At 46.4% G+C, this 20201-nt stretch overlaps 3 protein-coding genes across 7 annotated transcripts; 1 reads left to right on the forward strand and 2 right to left on the reverse strand.

Moving 5' to 3' along the window:
- Nucleotides 1–1411: 1411 nt before the first annotated feature.
- mideasa (mitotic deacetylase associated SANT domain protein a) lies at nt 1412–10147 on the reverse strand. 5 transcript variants are annotated; one of them, XM_083689215.1, is made up of 13 exons: nt 10108–10147; nt 7147–8991; nt 5584–5811; nt 4764–5109; nt 4322–4388; nt 3995–4137; nt 3678–3781; nt 3472–3547; nt 3213–3301; nt 2937–3080; nt 2701–2826; nt 2365–2543; nt 1412–2243 (listed from the first exon to the last, which is right to left on the reverse strand). In XM_083689215.1, exons 2-13 carry the CDS (start codon nt 8662–8664, stop codon nt 1940–1942), a joined length of 3324 nt encoding a protein of 1107 aa, XP_083545341.1. In that variant the 5' UTR covers nt 8665–8991; nt 10108–10147; the 3' UTR covers nt 1412–1939. The 5 variants fall into 5 exon arrangements, with proteins under 5 accessions (XP_083545341.1, XP_083545342.1, XP_083545343.1 ...); XM_083689216.1 differs by lacking the exon at nt 10108–10147 and adding an exon at nt 9752–10064 and having other exon boundaries at nt 2701–2823; XM_083689217.1 differs by lacking the exon at nt 10108–10147 and adding an exon at nt 9752–10063 and having other exon boundaries at nt 7159–8991.
- Nucleotides 10148–11046: 899 nt separating this feature from the next.
- On the forward strand, nt 11047–18343 carry ttbk2b (tau tubulin kinase 2b). The gene is made up of 15 exons (XM_083688503.1): nt 11047–11189; nt 11907–12038; nt 12318–12465; nt 12689–12762; nt 12857–12997; nt 13157–13261; nt 13368–13433; nt 13536–13628; nt 13721–13846; nt 13945–14102; nt 14510–14699; nt 14960–15174; nt 15444–15927; nt 16048–16760; nt 16967–18343. The coding sequence occupies exons 2-15, from the start codon at nt 11970–11972 to the stop codon at nt 17322–17324; spliced, it is 2940 nt and encodes a 979-aa protein (XP_083544629.1). The 5' UTR covers nt 11047–11189; nt 11907–11969; the 3' UTR covers nt 17325–18343.
- On the reverse strand, nt 17728–20059 carry churc1 (churchill domain containing 1). Its single transcript, XM_083688504.1, has 4 exons — nt 19912–20059; nt 19413–19548; nt 19103–19173; nt 17728–18901 (listed from the first exon to the last, which is right to left on the reverse strand). The coding sequence occupies exons 1-4, from the start codon at nt 19948–19950 to the stop codon at nt 18809–18811; spliced, it is 339 nt and encodes a 112-aa protein (XP_083544630.1). The 5' UTR covers nt 19951–20059; the 3' UTR covers nt 17728–18808.
- Nucleotides 20060–20201: the final 142 nt, after the last annotated feature.

A 20201-nucleotide genomic window follows, 5' to 3' on the forward strand; every position in this document is an offset into this window, starting at 1 on the left:
TCCTCAGTCCCTAACCCATCACCCAGTATGGATGTGGCTGTGCTCCTAATGGGGCCTTATTAGCAGGCAGAGTGCTCAATGATGACATCTGATCCCCACTTAGACCCTGCTTGTCTCAGCATTATCCCCAAAGGGAAATAGGACCCATCATGACTTCCTACAAGAGGAAGGGCCAAGTCATGGGCATCCACTCAGCATCCTTGAAGTATTCATAGACATTATAAATGATTGATAATGCAAAATGAAAACATCACCCAGAGAGGAAGAAGACAGGAGCAGTGGTGGTCGATTTTTTCTCTGGCCAACAACCATATATTCTTTCTGGTAGAGGGGACAGCCTTGGCCTGCGTCCAGGTCTCTCTCTCTCGTCCAGCTTCTCTTTGCAATGGTAGAAATGTAAACGAGGGCTGTCAGGCCCAAATGTCTCAGCGATGAGTGTGGGATGCAGGCGGGGCCACTTTATTCACTATAATCTCCAGGCGTCTGCCCTGCATCTCATTGCTTAAGTGCTGCAGGGCTGCGCCAGGCTGTCCGCCTCTCACTGAGCGTGCTTTAAAAGGGTTGAGTTATATCACCGCTGCATGGTCAGCATCAACCTTCACCACGCCCTAGACTCTCGGGGGGGGGAAATTGCCTCTGTCCCTCTGCCAACTTGACAGACAGTTAGGACACAGTACCACCTTGACCATTACCCACATGGATTTAGGCTGGCTCCCATTTTTGTAACCAACAGTACAAGAGTGACTGACTAAACAGATTCACATATATAACCTAGTATGGGGCTCTGCTATATCAACACTTCTATTATAACTTCACTTGTAATATTCCATGATCCTATAATGCTTTGCTGTTGTAATGTATTTTTTTAAATATATTTGTGATGTTTTGTGTATGTATGTATGTGTTAATTGGAACATAAGGAAAGTACATGAATTGTAACTCCATTCTACGTGATGACACTATTGGCATAATGGACAATAGATACTAAGGCACTGCTGCCCTCTACTGGATGTTACTATTAACAGCATCCAGGTAGTCTCCTGATAACCATCACTCCTGAATGTTCAAACTGATTTGAACCCTCCAAAGCATGACACAGAGATTAAAGTGAATAGACAAAGGTTTTAATCAACTTTTCAATTCACTATTCAAAGGGCAGTTGACATGATTGATTAGTTAAATGTTAGCATAAATCTTTGCAATGCAGCATCTTAAATATATGACATTTCATAAACATTTTTATACAAAACACATTCAATTTAAAGGTCCCTTAATTGTAATACAAACGTGCAATTCAACCTTAGAGTTAGATGACAATTCTTAAAATTGACCATAATATTTCCTTTTAAAAAAGCAAAGAAGAATTTATACAAGGCGGTCTGCAAAATCCAACATTTTAGAAAACAGACTACTAATATAAAAGTTAAAAAATTGCTTTGATCATTATCTAATTGGCTATTACAAAACAGGCATTCTCAGAGTAACTATTTTGACAAAATATCAAAGAGCAACCATTACAGTGAGTCCACACAAAGAAATAGAAATATATTTCAATATAGATATTCAATTAAATAAGTGATATAAAAAGAAGCAAGATTGGCACAAGCAGTAGAATAAAATATATAAGAGCATTTACAAAAATATATTTCCTTGAAGCTGTGAAAGTAAACACATACAAATCTTCCTAAACAGGTGGAGTGTGAAGGGCCTCACTGGAAGACTGAGTGGCACTACGGTGAGACAAGCTGCATCTCATGGTCTTAGGTAAAGATTCTTGTGCCTCCTCTGTTTTGTTTTTGTTTTTTTCTTGGAAGTGAAATATCTCTCTATCCTTCACTCCCTCTCTCTCTGCCTCTACACATCTCCTTCCTGAAGATTTTTCTGCCCCTCTTCCCACCCTCTCCTCTCCTCTCCTCATCGTAGTTTCTCCCTCTCTCTCTCAGTGCCAGTCTTCATCATTATCATCTTCGGTCTCTGAGGACTCTTCCTGGCTACTGACCTCTGCAGGTGCAGCTGCACCCGCACCCCCGTTCTCGTTCTCATTCCCGTTCCCGTTCTGCATGGCCTCTGCTGCCTCCCTAGCCTGCACCTCAGCTGCTGCTGCTGCTGCTGCTGCGGCTGCTGCTGCTGCTGCGGCCGCCGCCCGTTCCTCCTCCTCCTTAAGGCGGAGCGCTGCAGCCTTCTTCTCCTGCTCCGAATGACTCTTCATGTGGGCACTGCGGCTCTTCACCTTGTAGAACACCCTAGGAGGTCAAAGGTACACATAAACAATGGTTCATACAGTCGCATTTCATACGGTCACAACACTGGCCTGGGATGTGTAGGTATAAAAACGCAGACGCACGCACACACGCACGTACAGACCTGCTACACTTCTTGCAGGGGAACACGCCCTCCGGTTCCTGTGAAGGCTTTGGGGGGGCTCTGCTTTTCTTCCCTGCAGACTCCGGGCGAGGTTTACGGGGTGCAGAAGGAGGGGTTGACTTGAGAGGCCCATCCTTATTCACATGATCCTGGTCCATGCGCAATAGCACTGCTCCTGCCTGTTTGGGTCAAAAATGTCGAGTGTTATGGGTCACACCAACTGCAAAATGCTGTCGTCATCAACCATCAATAACATTTCTTAAATAAGCTTAGAATAGAAAGTAGCAAAAAGTGAGACCGTGCACAATTAAACAAGTGAAAATTAAGAAGAATTACTTTTTCATGGGCCTGTAGTGTCTGGGTTACCCTCGCCTGGCTGCCATCTTGGCCCTGGTGATATGTCCTTTCCCACTTCCTGTCATCCTCATCGGCCTGAACCAGTTTAGTTCCCTGAGAGCTCTGCTGTTGTGAAATAGGAGCAACAAAAGAGGAACAGTGAGTCAAATTAGACTAACAATGTAGGCTACTAACCAGTTTAACACTTCTGTTTAATCAACGTTCAACTTGTGCACCTTTACATCCACTTCTGTGTCTGTGGCTTTCTCCACCGGCCAATCAGGAGGGCCGTAGGTAAGACTTCCATTGCGGCCCATCATTACTTGTTTCTTGTGTGTGTAGTAGAACTCCACACACTGGGCCACTGTCTTGGTCTGCACCTGTATACGCATAAACACACGTTAAAAATGTGTATTCATTACTTCCAATCTCACCGTTTACCATGGTAGTCATAATATGATGATTCATGCTGTGTGGCGTAACAGATGTGGCCTGATAACAGATGGGCGTACCAGTTTCTGCACCATGAAGAAGTCCTTCCTGTAGGCAGATATCCCTTTGTTGAAGTAGCGTTTTTCTGCTGGAGACCAACTGCCTGATCCTGAGGGTAAATGAATCACACTACTGTTGCTGAGGTCACACTGGGTTTGTGTGTGTGTGTGTCAGAGAGTGAGTGAATGAGTGACACTCCCAACCTCCCATTTCCCTTCGAACCAGCTTCCTTGTTGCCCTCAGAGACAAACCCATACTGAGACAAGAGTCACCTCCTACCTGAGTAGTGATAGTCAGCCAGGTGATGGCCTTTGGAGAAAATAGGTTCCTTCAGCAGCAAGAGTGCCAGCCCCTCCTGAAAATGAGCACAATTCATCATTCGTGGGAAGGAATCATTTGCCAAAATGATTTACCAAGTAACCACATCATCAGGAGTCCACATCAATCACTGTGTCAACCAGGTGATGGTGAGTCATTAAACTCACAAGGACGTTGCCCCCGCATTCGTGCAGACAGTGAAGTGCCAGCTCCTGGTTAGTGCCTCCGCCATAGAGGGCACTGGAACAGGCCAAGTTCATCAAGTCATCCACTAGGGGGGGAAAGTGAGTAGGGTTTTTTGAAGGAGGACGCCAGAAGGGAGACAGAGAGGTGTAGGAAAAGCGAAAGAGGGAGAGAGAGAAGTAGTGAGAGAGACCAGAAAAGACACAGAGCACAAAGTGAACATGTTGTTATGTGATAACTCATTAACTCAGGTAGTCATAGCTGACAATAGACGATCGTTGAGAAAGAGCAGTGTAGTTACCGCTCTCCTGCTCTGCATGTCTGAGCGTTGGCTCCTTCATTGGGAGCCACACCAAGTCAGCCTTGTGCTGATCAAACTGGATTAAGGAACGGTCCTGCAGCTCTGGAACCTCGGCCTGGTACCTCAGCCCTATGTTTATCCGCCTGGGGAATACAGGGCCAAGACAGAAAGAGAAGAGGGATGGAAAGAGGGAGAAAAAGCGAGATAGAGAATAAGAAAGATAGAGAGAGTAAAGTGAATGAGTTAGAAAATCAGAAGACATTGTGGCCATACAAGGCCAAAATTGTGTCCTCTGGCTTAAGGACTGTTTGGGAAGCTCATACTCACGGGTCAAAGCTGACAGGTGTGGCATCAGTGATCAAAGGGAGAACCGGAGGCGTGATGTCTGAACTGGCTGAAAAACACAAAAGGACACAGACCCCCCCCTTAGGCACTATCTAGACTGAGATAAGACTGAGATAAGAGTATGCTTGGAGGTATTCATCTCTGAAAACAGCCATGGTCTATTGCTACTCTTAAACCTGCTGTAACAAGCCTTCCCAAGTAGTCGATGACAGGATACAAACAGGCTACTTTGTACTACATGTCTCCTTGTGACAGCATAAAAAGACTAAAGATAAATGACAGGAAAAGATACAAAAGTAAGAATGACAAGGAAGACAAACAAAGCCTGGAACAGAGACAGACAGGTTGAAAAAAGGATAGTGGATATAGTGAAAACTGGTTAGACATGTACATGAGAGGTTCCATAAGCCTTCATAAGACCTACTTGAGCGCAGGAGGCTACGTGTTGCGGACTTGGGTGTGGGCGGTGGCGGAAGGCTCTGGTTGCCGGCAGCGATGGAGGACAGAAAGGTGGAGAAGTAGAGTCCTGAGCCCTCACGCACCGGTGACAGGATGGGCGGGGGGGTGTAGGGGGGCAGGGTGAAGGGGTGGTCCGGCAGACGTATAGGGGAGCGCAGATGGCTCTGGTACGGAGTGATGCTGGAGTACACGGAGGGGACGATGAACGTAGCCGGTTTGGGCGGCGGGATGAAGAGGGGCTCCGGGCGAGGCCGCCGCTTGAACTTGACCGATTTCCCGTCGTCATCCTGCCCTGCATCGCTCTCTCCATCCTAGTTGAATGACACAACGTGAGGAATTCAGTTATGTTTCTGATAAATGGAAAATACACAACAAACATATTTGAACAAATATGAGATCAAGTGATTTGTAATGGTGGGAAAGTAAACTGTGATAGTAAAGGTAAACATTCTTGAAAAGAACTGTGAGAATATTAATGTGAAAATTTGAAGAAACACACTATTATGAGTACATTATTTTTGTTTTATTTTCACATCGTGTATTTCAATATTTTCTTCTTCATTCACTGTACTTCATTTCATTTATTTAGTCTTTTAAGCACTCTTTCCTCTTTAGCCTTTGATGGGCTTAAAAACACTCAAATAAACAAACAAACAAACAAACAGGAGTAACCAGTCGAGGTGTTTGCCATCAACATCAGAGGCCCCACTGTTTCTAATAATTGACAATTCTTACTAATCCAACTGTGGTTCTCCATCTAATCTCTGTCCCCTTGCAGGACTTACCTGGCCAAAGCTCTCAGACAGAGAGTTCCTCAGTGAGCGGCGCCGGGCCACGATGACCGAAGGCTTGTGTTCAGGCTTGGGAGGGACCGGGTCGCGCTGGCCTGGGCGTCCGTGAGGCCAGGTGCCGAGGGGGTCTGTTTGACCCTGACGTACTGGCACAGACACTGGGATAACCAGGGGCACCATACCCGTCTGTCTGGGTGCGGGACCCTCCTCCTGCTGGGACAGCTGAGAAGGGGGGAGGGAAATAACAGAGGAGGTGAGAAAAGACAGAGATATAGCAGAAAGAGGGGGGGAAGGGAAGGGACAAGTATATAAGTAGAGAAATAGAAAGGGGAAGATAGAGAGTGCCAAGTTAATACAGGCATGAGTAAACTTTCCATTCAACACGCTTCAAATTATAGAAAACCCTGCAGCAATTCTTCCTGTCAGATCATAGGTATGAACGTTACACACCCAATGTGGATAGATCCTGCATCAAGGCATTTGGAGAATAATGAATGCACACATTTGACACTGGTGCATGTTATTTGACATTCACAGTCACTTACTGCACGTGGTCACTGACAGCGAACAGAACCCACTGAAAATCCACTACGAGTCAAAATCTGCAACATTATCTACCCATTATGCCAAGCTCACATAAAAATGGAATTCATTCCAGTCAATGCAAGGATTGACCTCAACTGTACTTTACTCTGTTCAACTCTACTCCAGTCATCTGACTCAGCACTTGTAATTCAAAAATAAACGGTTCAGCCTTGGATTGTGAATAACATTGGTAGGACTGTTTGGAGCCATCTGGGTGTGGGAGTGTGAGTATGCAGGCCTGGCTGTGCTGCAGAGTGCGGCCCTCCCTAGTTCTGCTGAATAGCTGGGGAGAGCCTAAGGAATGTGGAGGTGTGCAGACATGCAGCTTGCTTCAGCAGTGCATCAAGCTCTGTTTTTGCACACAGGCCTCCTCCGCGTCCCAAAACTGATCAACTACAAACCGGAATGTTTAGCATGATCGTGTTTTGTAAGACAAGTAAGCTACAAATGTGAGAAAAATGCAGTTGCTGCAAGAGGGTGTGCCGAGAGGAAGGTAAACATCATAAATCCCATACTGCAAGGTTTGATATCTCTCCTTGCGCAATAACATAAGGATATGACTCGACTGAGGACAGTTGCTTTTTCAAGAATCTATGTCTAAGGATAAGCATATGAAATTAACTGTGTGTGTGTGTGTGTGTGTGTGTGTGTGTGTGTGGCCTGTGTGCAGATGGATCTCACAAAAAGGCTTTTAAATCATAGGGAAGTCCTGCATAGAAACCACGTTCTTTCTCTTGGAGGAGGAACAGAGCTTTGTAGTGGTGGCAGCCAAGAATGTGAGTGACACAATCATTTCACATCAGGCAACAAGGCCTAAACTAACTTGGGTCCTCTGATCCCATTCAGGGAAAACATCCCAAGAAAAGGAATTTAAGTAAAAAATAAAGTCCTTTATTCTCTGACTGACACAATGTGTACAAAGGCTTTAATAAACATTATTTTTTTTATAAAGTGAGTAAACACATCACTCACAGGCTTTGTTACCTTGGCAACCTTGGAAGGCAGGGACTCCATCTCAGAGGCCTTCTGGGCCAGAGTCTCCAAGTTGATTTCTTTAGATGCCCTCCTCCTCCTGCGCGTACTCTGGATGACGCCCCCAGTCGCAACCTGGGCCTCCTCCATCTTGACCCCCTCTCCTCCTTCCTCCAGTCCATTCTGGGGGGACAGGGGCTCCCTGGAAATCTGGGTCCAGGGGTTTAGAATGGGAGGGCCACCTAGTGGGGAAAGCCCATCCCTGGAAAGACGACGTGAGCGGCGGGGGAGGACATGAGGTGCATCAGAGGGCTCCATGGGGTTTGGGGACACCTTTTGGAGGCAGGGCTCAGGAGTGCCTGAGGTGTCACTGGGGGGATTCTCTGCCTCCAGTGGCTGTCTTCGAGTATCCTCAGATTGAACATTGTCCTTCTGAGGCGGTGGGCTAATGTCTGACAGGCAGTCATCAGGGGGGTGATAACTCAGGAAGTGTTGATTTTGCTGCTGTTTTTGCTGAGACTGAGGTTGCGGCATTTCCTGTTGTGGTAAACTGTGTGGTCGCTGCTGCAATTGGTGCATTTGTTGCCTTTGCTCCTGTAGTTGCTGCTGTCGATATTGTTGCATTTGTTGCAGCTGCTGATGTTGGATTTGATGCTGTTGCATTTGGTGTTGTTGCTGTAACTGGTGCTGCTGTTGTTGTTGTTGATGATGCTGCTGATGCAACTGTTGTTGTTGTTGTTGTTGTTGATGCTGCTGTTGATGCTGCTGGTGCATTTGATGCTGCTGCCTCTGCATCTGCTGCATCTGCTGCATCAGTTGGTGTTGTTGCGCTTTAGGCTGCTCATTGTAGCTCAGGTTGGGCATACCTTTGTTGCCTTGGAACACCTGATAGTACCCAGATGGAGCATGCGGTTTGGTGGGTCCGAATGCCAGCTGAAAGGGCTGCAGCATGGACCCTGGCAAAGGGTGTGTGGGGGCACGGGGCTGACTCTGTTGGTCCGCACCCTTATGGCCCTGTTGAAAGGCCTGGAGCTGGGCTTGGCGCATAGCATGCTGCTCCCACTCCAGGCCCCTAGACTGGCCCTGAGCGGTCTCTCTATAAACCTCCATGGATCCCTGGGGCTGCTTCTCTCCTCCCATCTGCAAACCTCCTCCTTCATGGTTCCCCTTGGGGAATGCCATCTGGGCCCTAACATTATTCATCCCACCGATAAATGGGCCAATGTTTTGCCCCCAGGTTGGCATGGGGGCTTCCTGGGACCAGCCAGGGGCCTGTATGGGTTCCTGGTGCATCCATTTAACAGGGGCAGTCTGCTGGTAGTGTGCTCGACTTTGGGGCCCCTTCTCTGTGTTGAAGACACCAGAGCTGCCTCCAGTCTCACTGTGAGTGGACTCCAGAGCTGGGGTCACCATACCATAGTATACCTCCCCAGCATGCTGCACAGGCTCCTTCATGGCTGCAGCCCTGGGTTTGCCACTCTTGTCAGTGTTAGCTTTCTGCTGGGGGGGATTACTCATAATAATAACATTAAGCTAAAAAGTCAATGACAGAAAACGAAAACAAGTTGGGCTCCTTTTTGTCTTCAGTTGCTTGAGCTCAATTGAGTGACACAAAGGACCAAGGCTTAGAATGTGCCTACACTGCCTCTGTCTTATTGGGAATATTCTGGCCTGCTTTGTTTAATTCCATGAACAGAGGGATTTGGGAGGAAGCATAAGTCCTACAGGAAAGGGCAGAGGGTGGGGACCACACACCCCTCCTCCCCAAGTCAGATCTGAAGTGTGCTGCAAGGGGTCGCTGCAACCCTTGATCCCCCTGTGTGACTCTCATTCATGTGCAGGAACCTGGAATAAAGAGTTGTTAATGAGGTTAATGAGAAAAAAATGAGTATCCACCTGATTTCCTTGGGATGGAAAAGTACGTTTAAACTTGTATGCATGTTTGCTCTGCACGGGAATGCATCAATACACAGGGAAGTCGAAAGTAAAAAGGCGTTCCAGAGAGCACAGTCTAGTACACGTAACACTCCATTAACCCAGAGCCAGCTATGTATAAACAAAACTAAACTAACAGAATGCAACTTACTTCCAATGCGCTGCAATGTCAGTCACACAGAAACGAACAGAGCGTAAAAGTAGCCGTGTCAGCTGTGTTTACAGACCCTATTGATTTCCACGAAGATAATAACAGCAGCCAACTGCGAGGCATGCACTATATGAACTGCCATTTGACACAACGAGAAATACAGGAAGCGAGGGAAAACAAGCAGAGCCACTTTTCACCCCCCTCGCGGAGCGCCCCCCCCCCCCCCCCCCCCCCAGCCCGTGGCGTGCAACCTTTTGTTGCAGGGAAGTTAGAGTAACCGTACCACATGCTACAACAATCGTTTACGGTGTGTAAAGCCTGAGTGAAGTCGAATGTCCCCAGGCTTCAGTCTGAAATTCGCCTACTGTAAACGCGTAGCTTCCTTATTATACATTTACCCAAACGAAATTTCATGTCCTTGGTTTAAAATCATATATGATACTGTACTATGTTAATATCCACACACAATAGACACATGACACGAATTACACAGCTCATAATTTAATCCACGGATCTTACCGTTTCAATATGGCACTGTGCATTTCACGGCGAGTTCAACAGAGCAACTGCTCTCGGCCAAAGTCGACTGCATGCATCTCCATAACGGGGTCATGCGCAACAGATGACATAGGCTACTTCGAGAACTTTTCTTCAAAGAGTAAATAGGCTATGTTGCACTTTAAACCACTAAAAACACGACATATGGTGCCGTAGACAGTATATAAGATCACAAATTCATACAGGCAGGCTACAGTTTTGCACCCCGCAGTTAAATGTACACTTCCAGAAAAACATGTCCACAACAACTTTCTCCTCGTTCGTTCGTACACAGCTAATTTACTAAAATCGTTGAGTGTATCAAAAATGCCACGTACTTTAAGTTATTTGCTTATGTTCACAGACTTGACCACCATACACACCGATTCTATAGTATTAAGCGACTGCTAAATCAGTCCGTGCAGAGTGTTTTCAAATCTGTGAAGCTGCGCAAACACTTTGACGTTCGGACGCTCGTGAGTACGCCGCCTCACCCTTCAACTGCTCAGTGCTCAACTGACGTAGGCCTACTGTTATCCAATCCGAATGTGTGTCACGCCTATCTCCATATCCGTGTAATGTTTTTTCCCCCTAGGTGTGCTCGATTTTATTTTCTTGGTGGGGTTGGTGTGTATGGGAAGGGTGTGCAGTGTGCAAACATTTTCCATCATGTGCGTCCTGTTCAATAAATGGAGCGCACCTAATACATATGACATCATCCAATAAATTGCTGCACACATGTTTGCGTCTGCGGGGAAATTCCATCAGCAATGGGGGGCTTCCACATGGATAATAATAAGTCAGTCTGTGGTCAAAAGCCGAAGGGTGCATTGGACATAAGGGTCTACCAGTTTGGGCCGATTGGGTAGTTCAAAAGTCAGGCAATGTCAATCCATCATTTGCATTTTCAAAATAATGCGTTGTAGGATTTGATGACACAACACAACACAATACACAACATTGGTTGTCATTTATTGCCAGTTTCACCTGTCACACATGGTACGCCAACGACCTTTTCTTTTGCAGTGCTGCAGTGTCATGTGCGTTCCTACTCTTGCGCAATAAAAGTGACAGTAACATTTGTATTCCAACAACTACCAGTATAGTATCATCGTCTCTTTAGTTAGGCAGACAGCGCATATACAGAGGCTCGCAGAAGAACTCTGCAAGGATGCAGAGGGGTGCAGAATGATCAATCAATGGATACAAGGAGGAGTGCTTGACTGTGACGTAACTGCCCACCGCCGCTGCTGTTGTGTGAATGAGCGAAGAAGAAACCCTCCCCGTTCTGTTATGTCCACAATAAAATATTTTAGGAATCAAAAGCAAATGGATTGATAGCCATAAGGCTCACACCAATGGACAAACATATCAGCTAACTGTCTGATTTTACTACAGGCTTGCGATGGTGCAATCAAAGGTAGGTTAGTAGCTAGCTAGCTAGCGTTTTGAACCAGCTGCATGGGCAGATAGTCTGATAATAACACATTCTAGCTAGCTATCGTTAGCTAACGACCGTTGTTGTGGGACGGGAGCCAGTTGATCTGCTAGCTAACTTGCTAACCCTAGCGCGTTCCCGATACCTACCATTTGTTACGCGGGACTAGGTGACTATCACGTACATCTAGGATAACCCCATGGCATTGAATCAAGCAGCAAAAGCTAACGCCAATATTGGCTAGCTATCTAACATTAGCTAGCAATCTAGACTTGAATTCCCCTATGTTTTGTATGGATGCAGTGGGCGCTTTGTCAAGCAAGGTAGTCATCCTGGTGCAAGCCACTTTGAGCAAAGCCATTTAAATACATCCTTTCTCCTGCAAGGCAAGTCTGTTTTGTGCCCGCCAACTGTGATTAAACACGCGTGTGGTGCATGTATCATAGTGTCATAATACGTTGGTGTGCAGAGATGCATGATTCTTACAACCTCTGGTAAAGCTATACAGGATTGCAATAGAATTACAGCTAATTTGGCTTTTACACTGCAGCCAGTGACATCCTTTGCAGGGAGCATGTTGATGTATTGCACACAGTGACTAACCATTATTTTGACTGAGGACATCGTTTGCAGATGGAGGTTGTCATGGTCTCCCATTTTGCATGAATTGTCACTTAAAAAATCTCTCCCTTTGTGCAGTGAGAAGCCAGCATCACTGATGCCAGGTGCAGGCCTTTCTTGTGAGCACTCAGAGCACTCAGGATGAGTGGGGCTGGAGAGCAGGCAGACATCCTGTCAGTGGCAGACCTGGTCAGGGAGAGATGGAGAGTGGTAAGTAGCTCTAATGAGAGCAGGCAAAATCTACACGTTTAGTTCCACCCAAAATCTATTGAATAGAGCTGATGAATGTCCAACATTGCATTTGCACTCCTGGCAACAGCAGATGCATTATTTTCACTATGTACAGTGAGAGATCTGCACGCTTATCTCTGTCAGTCCTATTACAGAATGTAATGTAATTACACACACTCTCTCTCTCTTTCTCTCTCTCTCACTCGCTTCTTCCGTACTTTTCAATGTTTCCTCTCCACCTTTCCCGTCTCTTTGCAGGTGAAGAAGATTGGCGGGGGTGGGTTTGGGGAGATTTACGAGGTTCTAGATCTGTTGAGCCAGGCCAATGTGGCCCTGAAGGTGGAGTCTGCCCAGCAGCCCAAACAGGTCCTGAAGATGGAGGTGGCTGTGCTGAAGAAACTCCAGGGTGAGGGACACAATCCGCTGTTATGGAAGTTGTACTCAAAGCAAAATAAAAACAGTGTGACAAATATGATGGTAACCAAGTTAAGTTTAAGTTTGGAAGAACACTTGAAATAAAAACAACCTCTGTTCATGAAAGCCTTTTTTTTTTTTTCTTCTTTCCCTCCCCCCACTGGTTAAGGTGTCACTGTACCCCAGGGGTAATTCATTTGACTCTCTCTTTTCAGGTAAAGATCATGTGTGTCGCTTTGTGGGCTGTGGTCGCAATGACCGCTTCAACTATGTTGTGATGGAACTCCAGGTAGGAGTGCCTCTCTAAGTGTTTTTTGGGGGTGTGATTTCATTCCCAGCTTTGGGTTATGCCTGACTCTTCAAACACTTACTTTGTGCTATAGGGGAGGAATCTGGCGGACCTGCGCAGAACTATGACTAGAGGCACCTTCACAGTCTCCACCACTCTGAGACTGGGCCGGCAGATGCTGGAGTCCATCGAGAGCATCCATTCCGTGGGCTTCCTTCACCGTGATATCAAACCGGTAAGGGAATATGGTTAGAAGATGAGAGAATAGGGAGCGATGAATCAGGCATGAGAGAACAGGCATACAAGATTTACTTTGAGACTAATGCCTGCTCAATCAGTTTTACAGCATGGACAAGAATGACTCTTAATCTGTTTTGTTTTTTTACAACACCAGTCAAACTTTGCCATGGGACGACTCTCCAGCACATGCAGATGCTGCTACATGCTTGACTTTGGTCTGGCCCGTCAGTTTACCAACTCCTGTCAGGAAGTGCGTCCAGTAAGTATTTTAGCCCCACCCTGGCGGTGTTACATACTATGTATTATATTCTGTATAATGGGCAGTAGATATCTCCATCACTAAATGTCCCTCTCTCCCCCCCCAGCCTCGTCCTGTGGCAGGGTTCAGAGGAACAGTGAGATACGCCTCAGTAAATGCACATAAAAATAAGGTGATTTTCGGCCTCATACACATACACTTCTAAGCACGAGGTCATCGTGCCCGCGCTGACTACAGTCTCAATGTACTCACCCATGTGTGTCTGCGTCTGCAGGAGATGGGTCGGCATGACGACCTCTGGTCTCTCTTCTACATGCTGGTGGAGTTCATGGTGGGTCAGCTACCATGGAGGAAGGTCAAAGATAAAGTAAGTTTCCAAAGCAATATCATATTATATTTGAACTTGTATCAAGGAGTTAAGTGATTCTGAAGTTATGCTCATTTTTCCTCTACTCCCAGGAACAAGTAGGAAATCTAAAGGAGACGTATGACCATCGTCTCATGCTCAAACACCTCCCCTCAGAGTTCACTGTCTTCCTGGATCATGTCTTGACTTTGGACTACTTCACTAAGCCTGACTATCAGGTATATTTGTCCATACGTCTCTCAGAAAGAAAGAAAACAAAATGTCGCCTATTGACTCTTAATGCTTAATGTTGATGGTTTTGGTTGTTCTGTCACAGCTTCTAATGTCCGTGTTTGAGAACGCCATGAAGAGCCACAACGTGTTGGAGAATGACCCCTATGACTGGGAGAAGTGTGACTCAGAGGATATGCTGAACATCACAGCCTCTGCAACCACTGCTCAGCAACTCACCCGCCTCACACCAGCATACATGGGGTAAGTACATCAATGGGGAGCTCTGGGGAAAGGTAGAACTGTTGACAACAGCACTTTGTCTAATGTTCCCTAGGGTCAGTGTTGATTAATGCCATCAAAGATGACACCATGTGGAACATCTCTTCTTTGATGGTGTTCATTTTTTAAACTGATGACACCTCTGGACAACATTTTCAGATTCAGCTGTTATCTTCCCTTAAAATCAATTGGGTCCAAAGTTTGTCGCAATACTCATCCTTATAACTGATATTTCAAATCATATGCATGTATGAAATCTGCATATATCTTTTTTTGGAATGGGAACCTGCACAAGCCAGAGAGATCCCTCAGAAACCACTGCTCTAATTTTGCGCTATGAGCAGAGCAGCTAAATGACCTTCTCTCTGTCCTTGCCTGTGTGCTCTCAGCATGGCCAATGCCTCGGTGTTACCGGGCGAGCTGCAGAGAGAGAACACAGAGGACGTCCTTCAGGGTGAACGCCTCAGCGACGCAGACAACTGCCCCCCCATCCACACCCAGAACACCCAGGGGCCCGACATATGGGAGGAGATGGACCGCAACCGCAACAACAAACATGCCCAACCAGTCATCAGGAAGGTTAGGAACACATTATGACAGGGACAATAATATAGGCCACTGTTTGAGGCTCCCGGTAGTGTCTCGTCACTGCTGTGATGCTGTGAAGGCATTGTCTCTTCCAATTGACTTTATTTCACTGTGCAGTGAATGAAAATCTGCTGCAATGCAGTGAATACGCACCACAGAGAGTCAATCATTTTATGACATACAACACACATTCTCTCACAACACCGTTGGGACACGACTACATGATATTAACCTTCTCCCCTCTCTCCCAGGTGGTGAGTGAGGATGAGCACAGTCAGAACCAGGGGAACCAGAGCCCCAACACCGGGTCCATCCAGAGTTCCCCCAGGCGGGTGCGCTCAGAGACCATGTTCCTAGACCGGGCAGCACCACTGCTCAGGAGGATGAGACACAGCCAGAGCCTAGCCTTTGAGAAGAGGCTGGCCCCTGAGCCCAAACCCACCATCGAACGCTTCCTGGAGGCCTAGTCAGTACCGTAACTTCTCTCATTAGTCTGAATTTAGTGGATTTATAGTGTGGCAGAGTGATACACACACCAGTTGACAGCCATGGGCTTCTCTGTTCTCTACAAGTTGAGCTTCACCTCACCCTCACCTCACCTCTTGTGTTGGACTGTTCATTTACTAGACATGTATGTTTTGTTTTGCTTTTAATGATGCTATTCCTTAATTCTCATCAGTGACTTCAAAGATGAATTGAACCCATATGCAAATCCCACTTGTCTTATCTTTTCAGCTTAGGGAAGCAGCGTCCCAGCCACTCCCAGGAGAGAGAGAAAACCATCCCTGAGGGGGGGCAAGGGGAGCAGGTGCCCTTGTGTGATGAGGAGCATACAGGCGCTGGGACCCCAGACCAGGAGGAGGGGGCGGCTAGCAGTGGCTTTGTGGCCCTGAACCTCAGCCCCGTGCCCCAGGAAGGGGACTCCCAGGAGTGGGTGATGCTGGAGATGGAGCAAGGCAGTGGCTCTGGGGTGGGCAAGCCTCCAGCAGATGCTCTGGATGAAGACAAGCAAGGGCTCCCAAAGCAAGCAAAGACTCAGGACCAGACATCCGGCCCTCAGGATCCCCAGGACAGCCAGTCAGCAGCAGGCCCCCCAAGCAGTCCCGTCCTATCCCACATGGCCATGCCCTGTACATGGTTACTGGGCCATAGGAGGCTGCCTGGTATGCTGGGCCAGATGCCCTCAGCCATCCACATGAGCAGAGCCCCGCTGGAGCAAGTAAGGCATTTAGATGAATACTCTCATCCTCCTTTCTCTCATCCATCCATTCTACTTGTAGACCATTCACGTGTGCCTTCTCATTAGCTCCTCCTAACGATCTCTGTTGTCTCTCAACAGTCTGCCAACTCCACAGTGCCACAGTCCCCTGTGCAGGAGAAGAGTGGTGCCATACCCCTAGAGGCCCCGTCCACCAAACCCACTGAGCCCCAAGAGGAGAAGGTTGAGGAGGGAGAGATGGTTGGGCCAGCCCCCTGCCCCATCCTAAGCCTCCTTTCAGCTCACTCAGCTCACCTTGTCAATGACAAAGACCCAGAGAGCGATTCAGGATTACCCGATCGCTCCTCAGAGCCCAACCAGCGCCCCCAGGCAGAGATGGCCGTAGGTGGTGCGGAGAGCACAGGCACAGTCTCCTCCTCCCCACCCCCACCCCTGCTCCGTCTAAGGGACTCCCCCTCCTCCCCCAGGTTGAGCCGCATCCCCAGACGAGACCTCACCGGCCCCCTGGACTCCCCCACCAGAGACCCTATCATGGAGAGGCGCCATCGCTGGAGCAGCCCTGTCCCCGGCTCCCCCTCCCACTCACCCTCGCCCTCTCTGTCTTGCGACAACCTGCCCTGTGCCCTGCCCCGGGATAGGCTCTCCTGTTCAGACCGGGGCTCCCGCTCTGACTGGCTGGGGGAGGATGCCCTCTCTCTGTCCTCCTCCTCGGGCAGCCGGAGTAAGATCCCCCGGCCTGTGAACACCCCTCTCATGCTGGAGCAGCTCACTGGCAAGTTTCTGCCACGCCCACCTCCTGGAAAACCACCTACCCGCCCGGTTGTGGACAACAGGTACGAGCAAAGCACAGAACTTATGCCATCTCTCTCGAGCCCTCACCCCACATCAATTGGAAATGATTTGATAGATTATGGGTTTCTAAAAATATGATTGCACCCACCTTATTAGTGTTGATGAGCATAGATCTCTGTGCTATTATAAAGGGTAGTATGAATCCTAGTTTTATTTGTACATTTTAACGTTATTCTCTGCCCACTAGACGTCGGCGGTTCCGGGTCCGTGCGAGCAGCACCAGTGACGCCGACTTCTTGGCCAGTCTGACCCAGCTAATGCAGGACCGTGGTGGTGCGCTCTTCAGCCCTCCGCCACGCCCCCGCAGCTCCTCCTCCTCACTGCAGCGCTCACTTAGCTCCTCCCCGTCCCGCCACGAGCTCCGCGAGGGAGGGGTCTTCTTGGGGCGTAGCCGCTCTCCGTCCAGCTTTTCAGGATCCCCCCCTCCAAGGCATGCTTATCCCCAGGACAGGCCCAGTGGGCAGGGGCAGTGCGGGTCAGGTCATGGTTCGCAAGGCAGAGGCCACAGCCATGAGGGCAAAGGCACAGGCAAAGTGAGCCGCTAAGTCAATAGATGGAAACAGGTGGCGACCATGACTGTATTAATGTACGAGGATGTATCTGGTCCAATGATGTTAACTCTGAAAGCATGTGTAAATATATTATCTACTCAAGGGAATGTACTGTATGTAATGTAAAATGTATGATAGAATGTATTTATTTATTTATTTATTTATTGGTCGGATGTGTCTCAAAGTACTTGACAATGTAGCTTGACTCCGCAGTCAAAACAAAGGTTTCAGAGCCTTGATTGCCAACTCTTCTCTCCCTAATCTCTGTTCTCTAAACACTCTGTATGCCATGAGACCAAAAATATCTGTACTGCGTAATATTCAAGGGATATAAAGGGTGTTGCCATGTAGATATGTACCATTTGAAAAAATATATATTATAGAAAGCACTCAACTGCTTTTAACACTACATTTTCTCCTTATTGTACCAACATCAGCATTCAATCTTACATAAGGACCAGGGCATGTAGTCCCATTTTAACTTCATTCCTTTCCATCAGAAACTATTAGATGAAATGTATTCTAAAAACTATGTAAACAAGTAGTATCACTCAATCTGGCATATTTACAATGTACTTGTATGCCTTTATTTGTTAGCAAAAGCTCTCTTCTGTCATGTGAAAATGTCACAATGTTGGAATGTACAGTAAATGCACTCATGCTGAATTAATGTAACAAGTGCATGGATATCATCGCAAAATAACCTATGTTGTTATTGTTTTTTTTATCATTTGTACAGTGTCAGCTAAAACGAATCTGTATTTTTTAATGAACTGGTCCTGATCAAATATATTTATCATGCAGACCAGCAAAATCAGAGTCAATTTGTATTTTTCCCCCACAGTGTAACTGATATCAGACAACTATTACAATTTACAGCAAATTCAGTTTGCATTCAGTCTTTAACTGCAAGAAATTATTAAGTTTCAACTTCATCTTTAAATTTAATGATTCACAACATGCATACAAACGTGTCTTGCTCTTTCAGAAGCTATAAAAACATTACCCCAACACTTCCATTATGTTTTTAATTGTAACATAAAAAACAATACTGTCAAAGCTTACTAAACACACTTTGAGGTCTATAACAGTTTCTCTTCTAAGCAGCAGACTGCTGGGATCTACCTTGGTTCCAAACTCCTTTAACTGTCTGGGAGGTTGAAACCTGCTGTAGGATTCTAGCAGAAATTATATTTCTGGAATACTCTCCTGTGAGTTTTATGTTCTGACTGCATTGTGGTCTTTGTGTCTACATACTGGTGATTATGTCTTTGATGTGTTCTATAAGTATGTAAATGAGGACTGGTAGTTAATGTTTTGACTTTGGCCCTGTTTTAGAAGATTGGAGTCTGTGCGATATGTGTTCTAGATTTTAATATGTGCTCTGTGTTCTAGATCAGTGATAAGGTATGTCCGCTCTGGTCCCTGTTGGCCTAGTAGTTCTTGGGTGTTTATGATCAGCCATGGTGCTCCGAGTTCTAGAATAGAGGGGCCGACTGTCTGGGATCATCTGGCAGCACACTGATGGAGTCCTCTGCCTTCCCACAAAGCAAGCAGAGCATTGTATACTCCTGGACCATGCCATCAGGAGAGAAGTCACAACAACAAGATATTAGGTAAATGCAGTGACAAAGTGTAAGTAATACCCCCAACCTCATTCACTATAACACAATAACAGACATATTACGCACTAGAACATATTCCAATTTTCAATTTGAGGTTCTTTCACATAGACTGCATAAAGTCAAGAGGTCTCACAAAAAGCTCCTTACCTGATAATCATCAACCACAGAGAATGTATACTCATGCCTGGCTACGACATGGTCACAGTTTTTACACACATCTGCAAGAAAGTGAAAAGGTTATTTGTCAGATTAAATGCATCTGTGTGGTCCTCTGTGGCTCAGTTGGTAGAGCATGGTGCTAACAACACTTAGGTTTGATATATACTGAAATGTATGCACTCACTGCAATGCAAGTCACTTTGGATAAAAGCATCAGCTAAATGGCATACATATATATATATATATGAACTGCAGATATACTGTTTTCTGCTCGGGTTAGGGTTACAACATGACTCACGGTCGTACGTGACAATCTCCTCTCCATCCTCATCTTCTGTGGCCTTATTGCTGATCAACACAAAGTCCCTCTGGTGGCAGTTTGCACATCCTAGGTAGTTCATAAGGTAGGACCCATTCTCCAAACAGGTGTTCCCCTGTGAACCATAGGTGAGGATATTTCGATGACCGAGACATCAATAATGCACAATAACTGGACAATTGCCTTCCGATTATTCTTATTATTTATACATTTACATAATGTGTAAAACACTGGCAATCTAATATGGCTAGCATGTCAATGCACAGTTCAGTAAGCTACATTGTTGAAGACCCATCTCTTCAGGCTACATCTTAACGGTCCCTCCTAAAGACCTCTTCACCCTACGCTAAATGCCATAAATGTAAATGTAATGTAGACATCATGGATAGGTGGTTAAAAAATCTCGCTACAGGCAGCAGAGTAGCACATTTAGATTCTCAGTGATGTTCGATTTATCTTTTTAAACATAATAACTCACCCTGTCAGGGTATTCTTTCTGCACACAACCATTGCACATTTTTGCTATTTTCCAAGAAGTTGCTAGCAGTAATTCGTTTGCTCACTAATGTGAAATTGAAAACAAAAAAATGATTTCCTCCTTGGACCTACACTTCCGCAGCAGACAGACTTGCGTGACGCTGCTGAATGCGTTTCCCTGTGCTGAAGATAAAATAGATTCATATAGTATGCATTCAGGGGAATGCCAGCATGCTATCGTCTGTATTCAATTGACATTGTAGAAAGATCTGTGAAAGCTGCGTTTTCCCG

The sequence above is a fragment of the Argentina silus genome, assembly GCF_951799395.1.
Source record: "Argentina silus genome assembly, chromosome: 17".
Taxonomy (NCBI): Eukaryota; Metazoa; Chordata; class Actinopteri; order Argentiniformes; family Argentinidae; genus Argentina; species Argentina silus.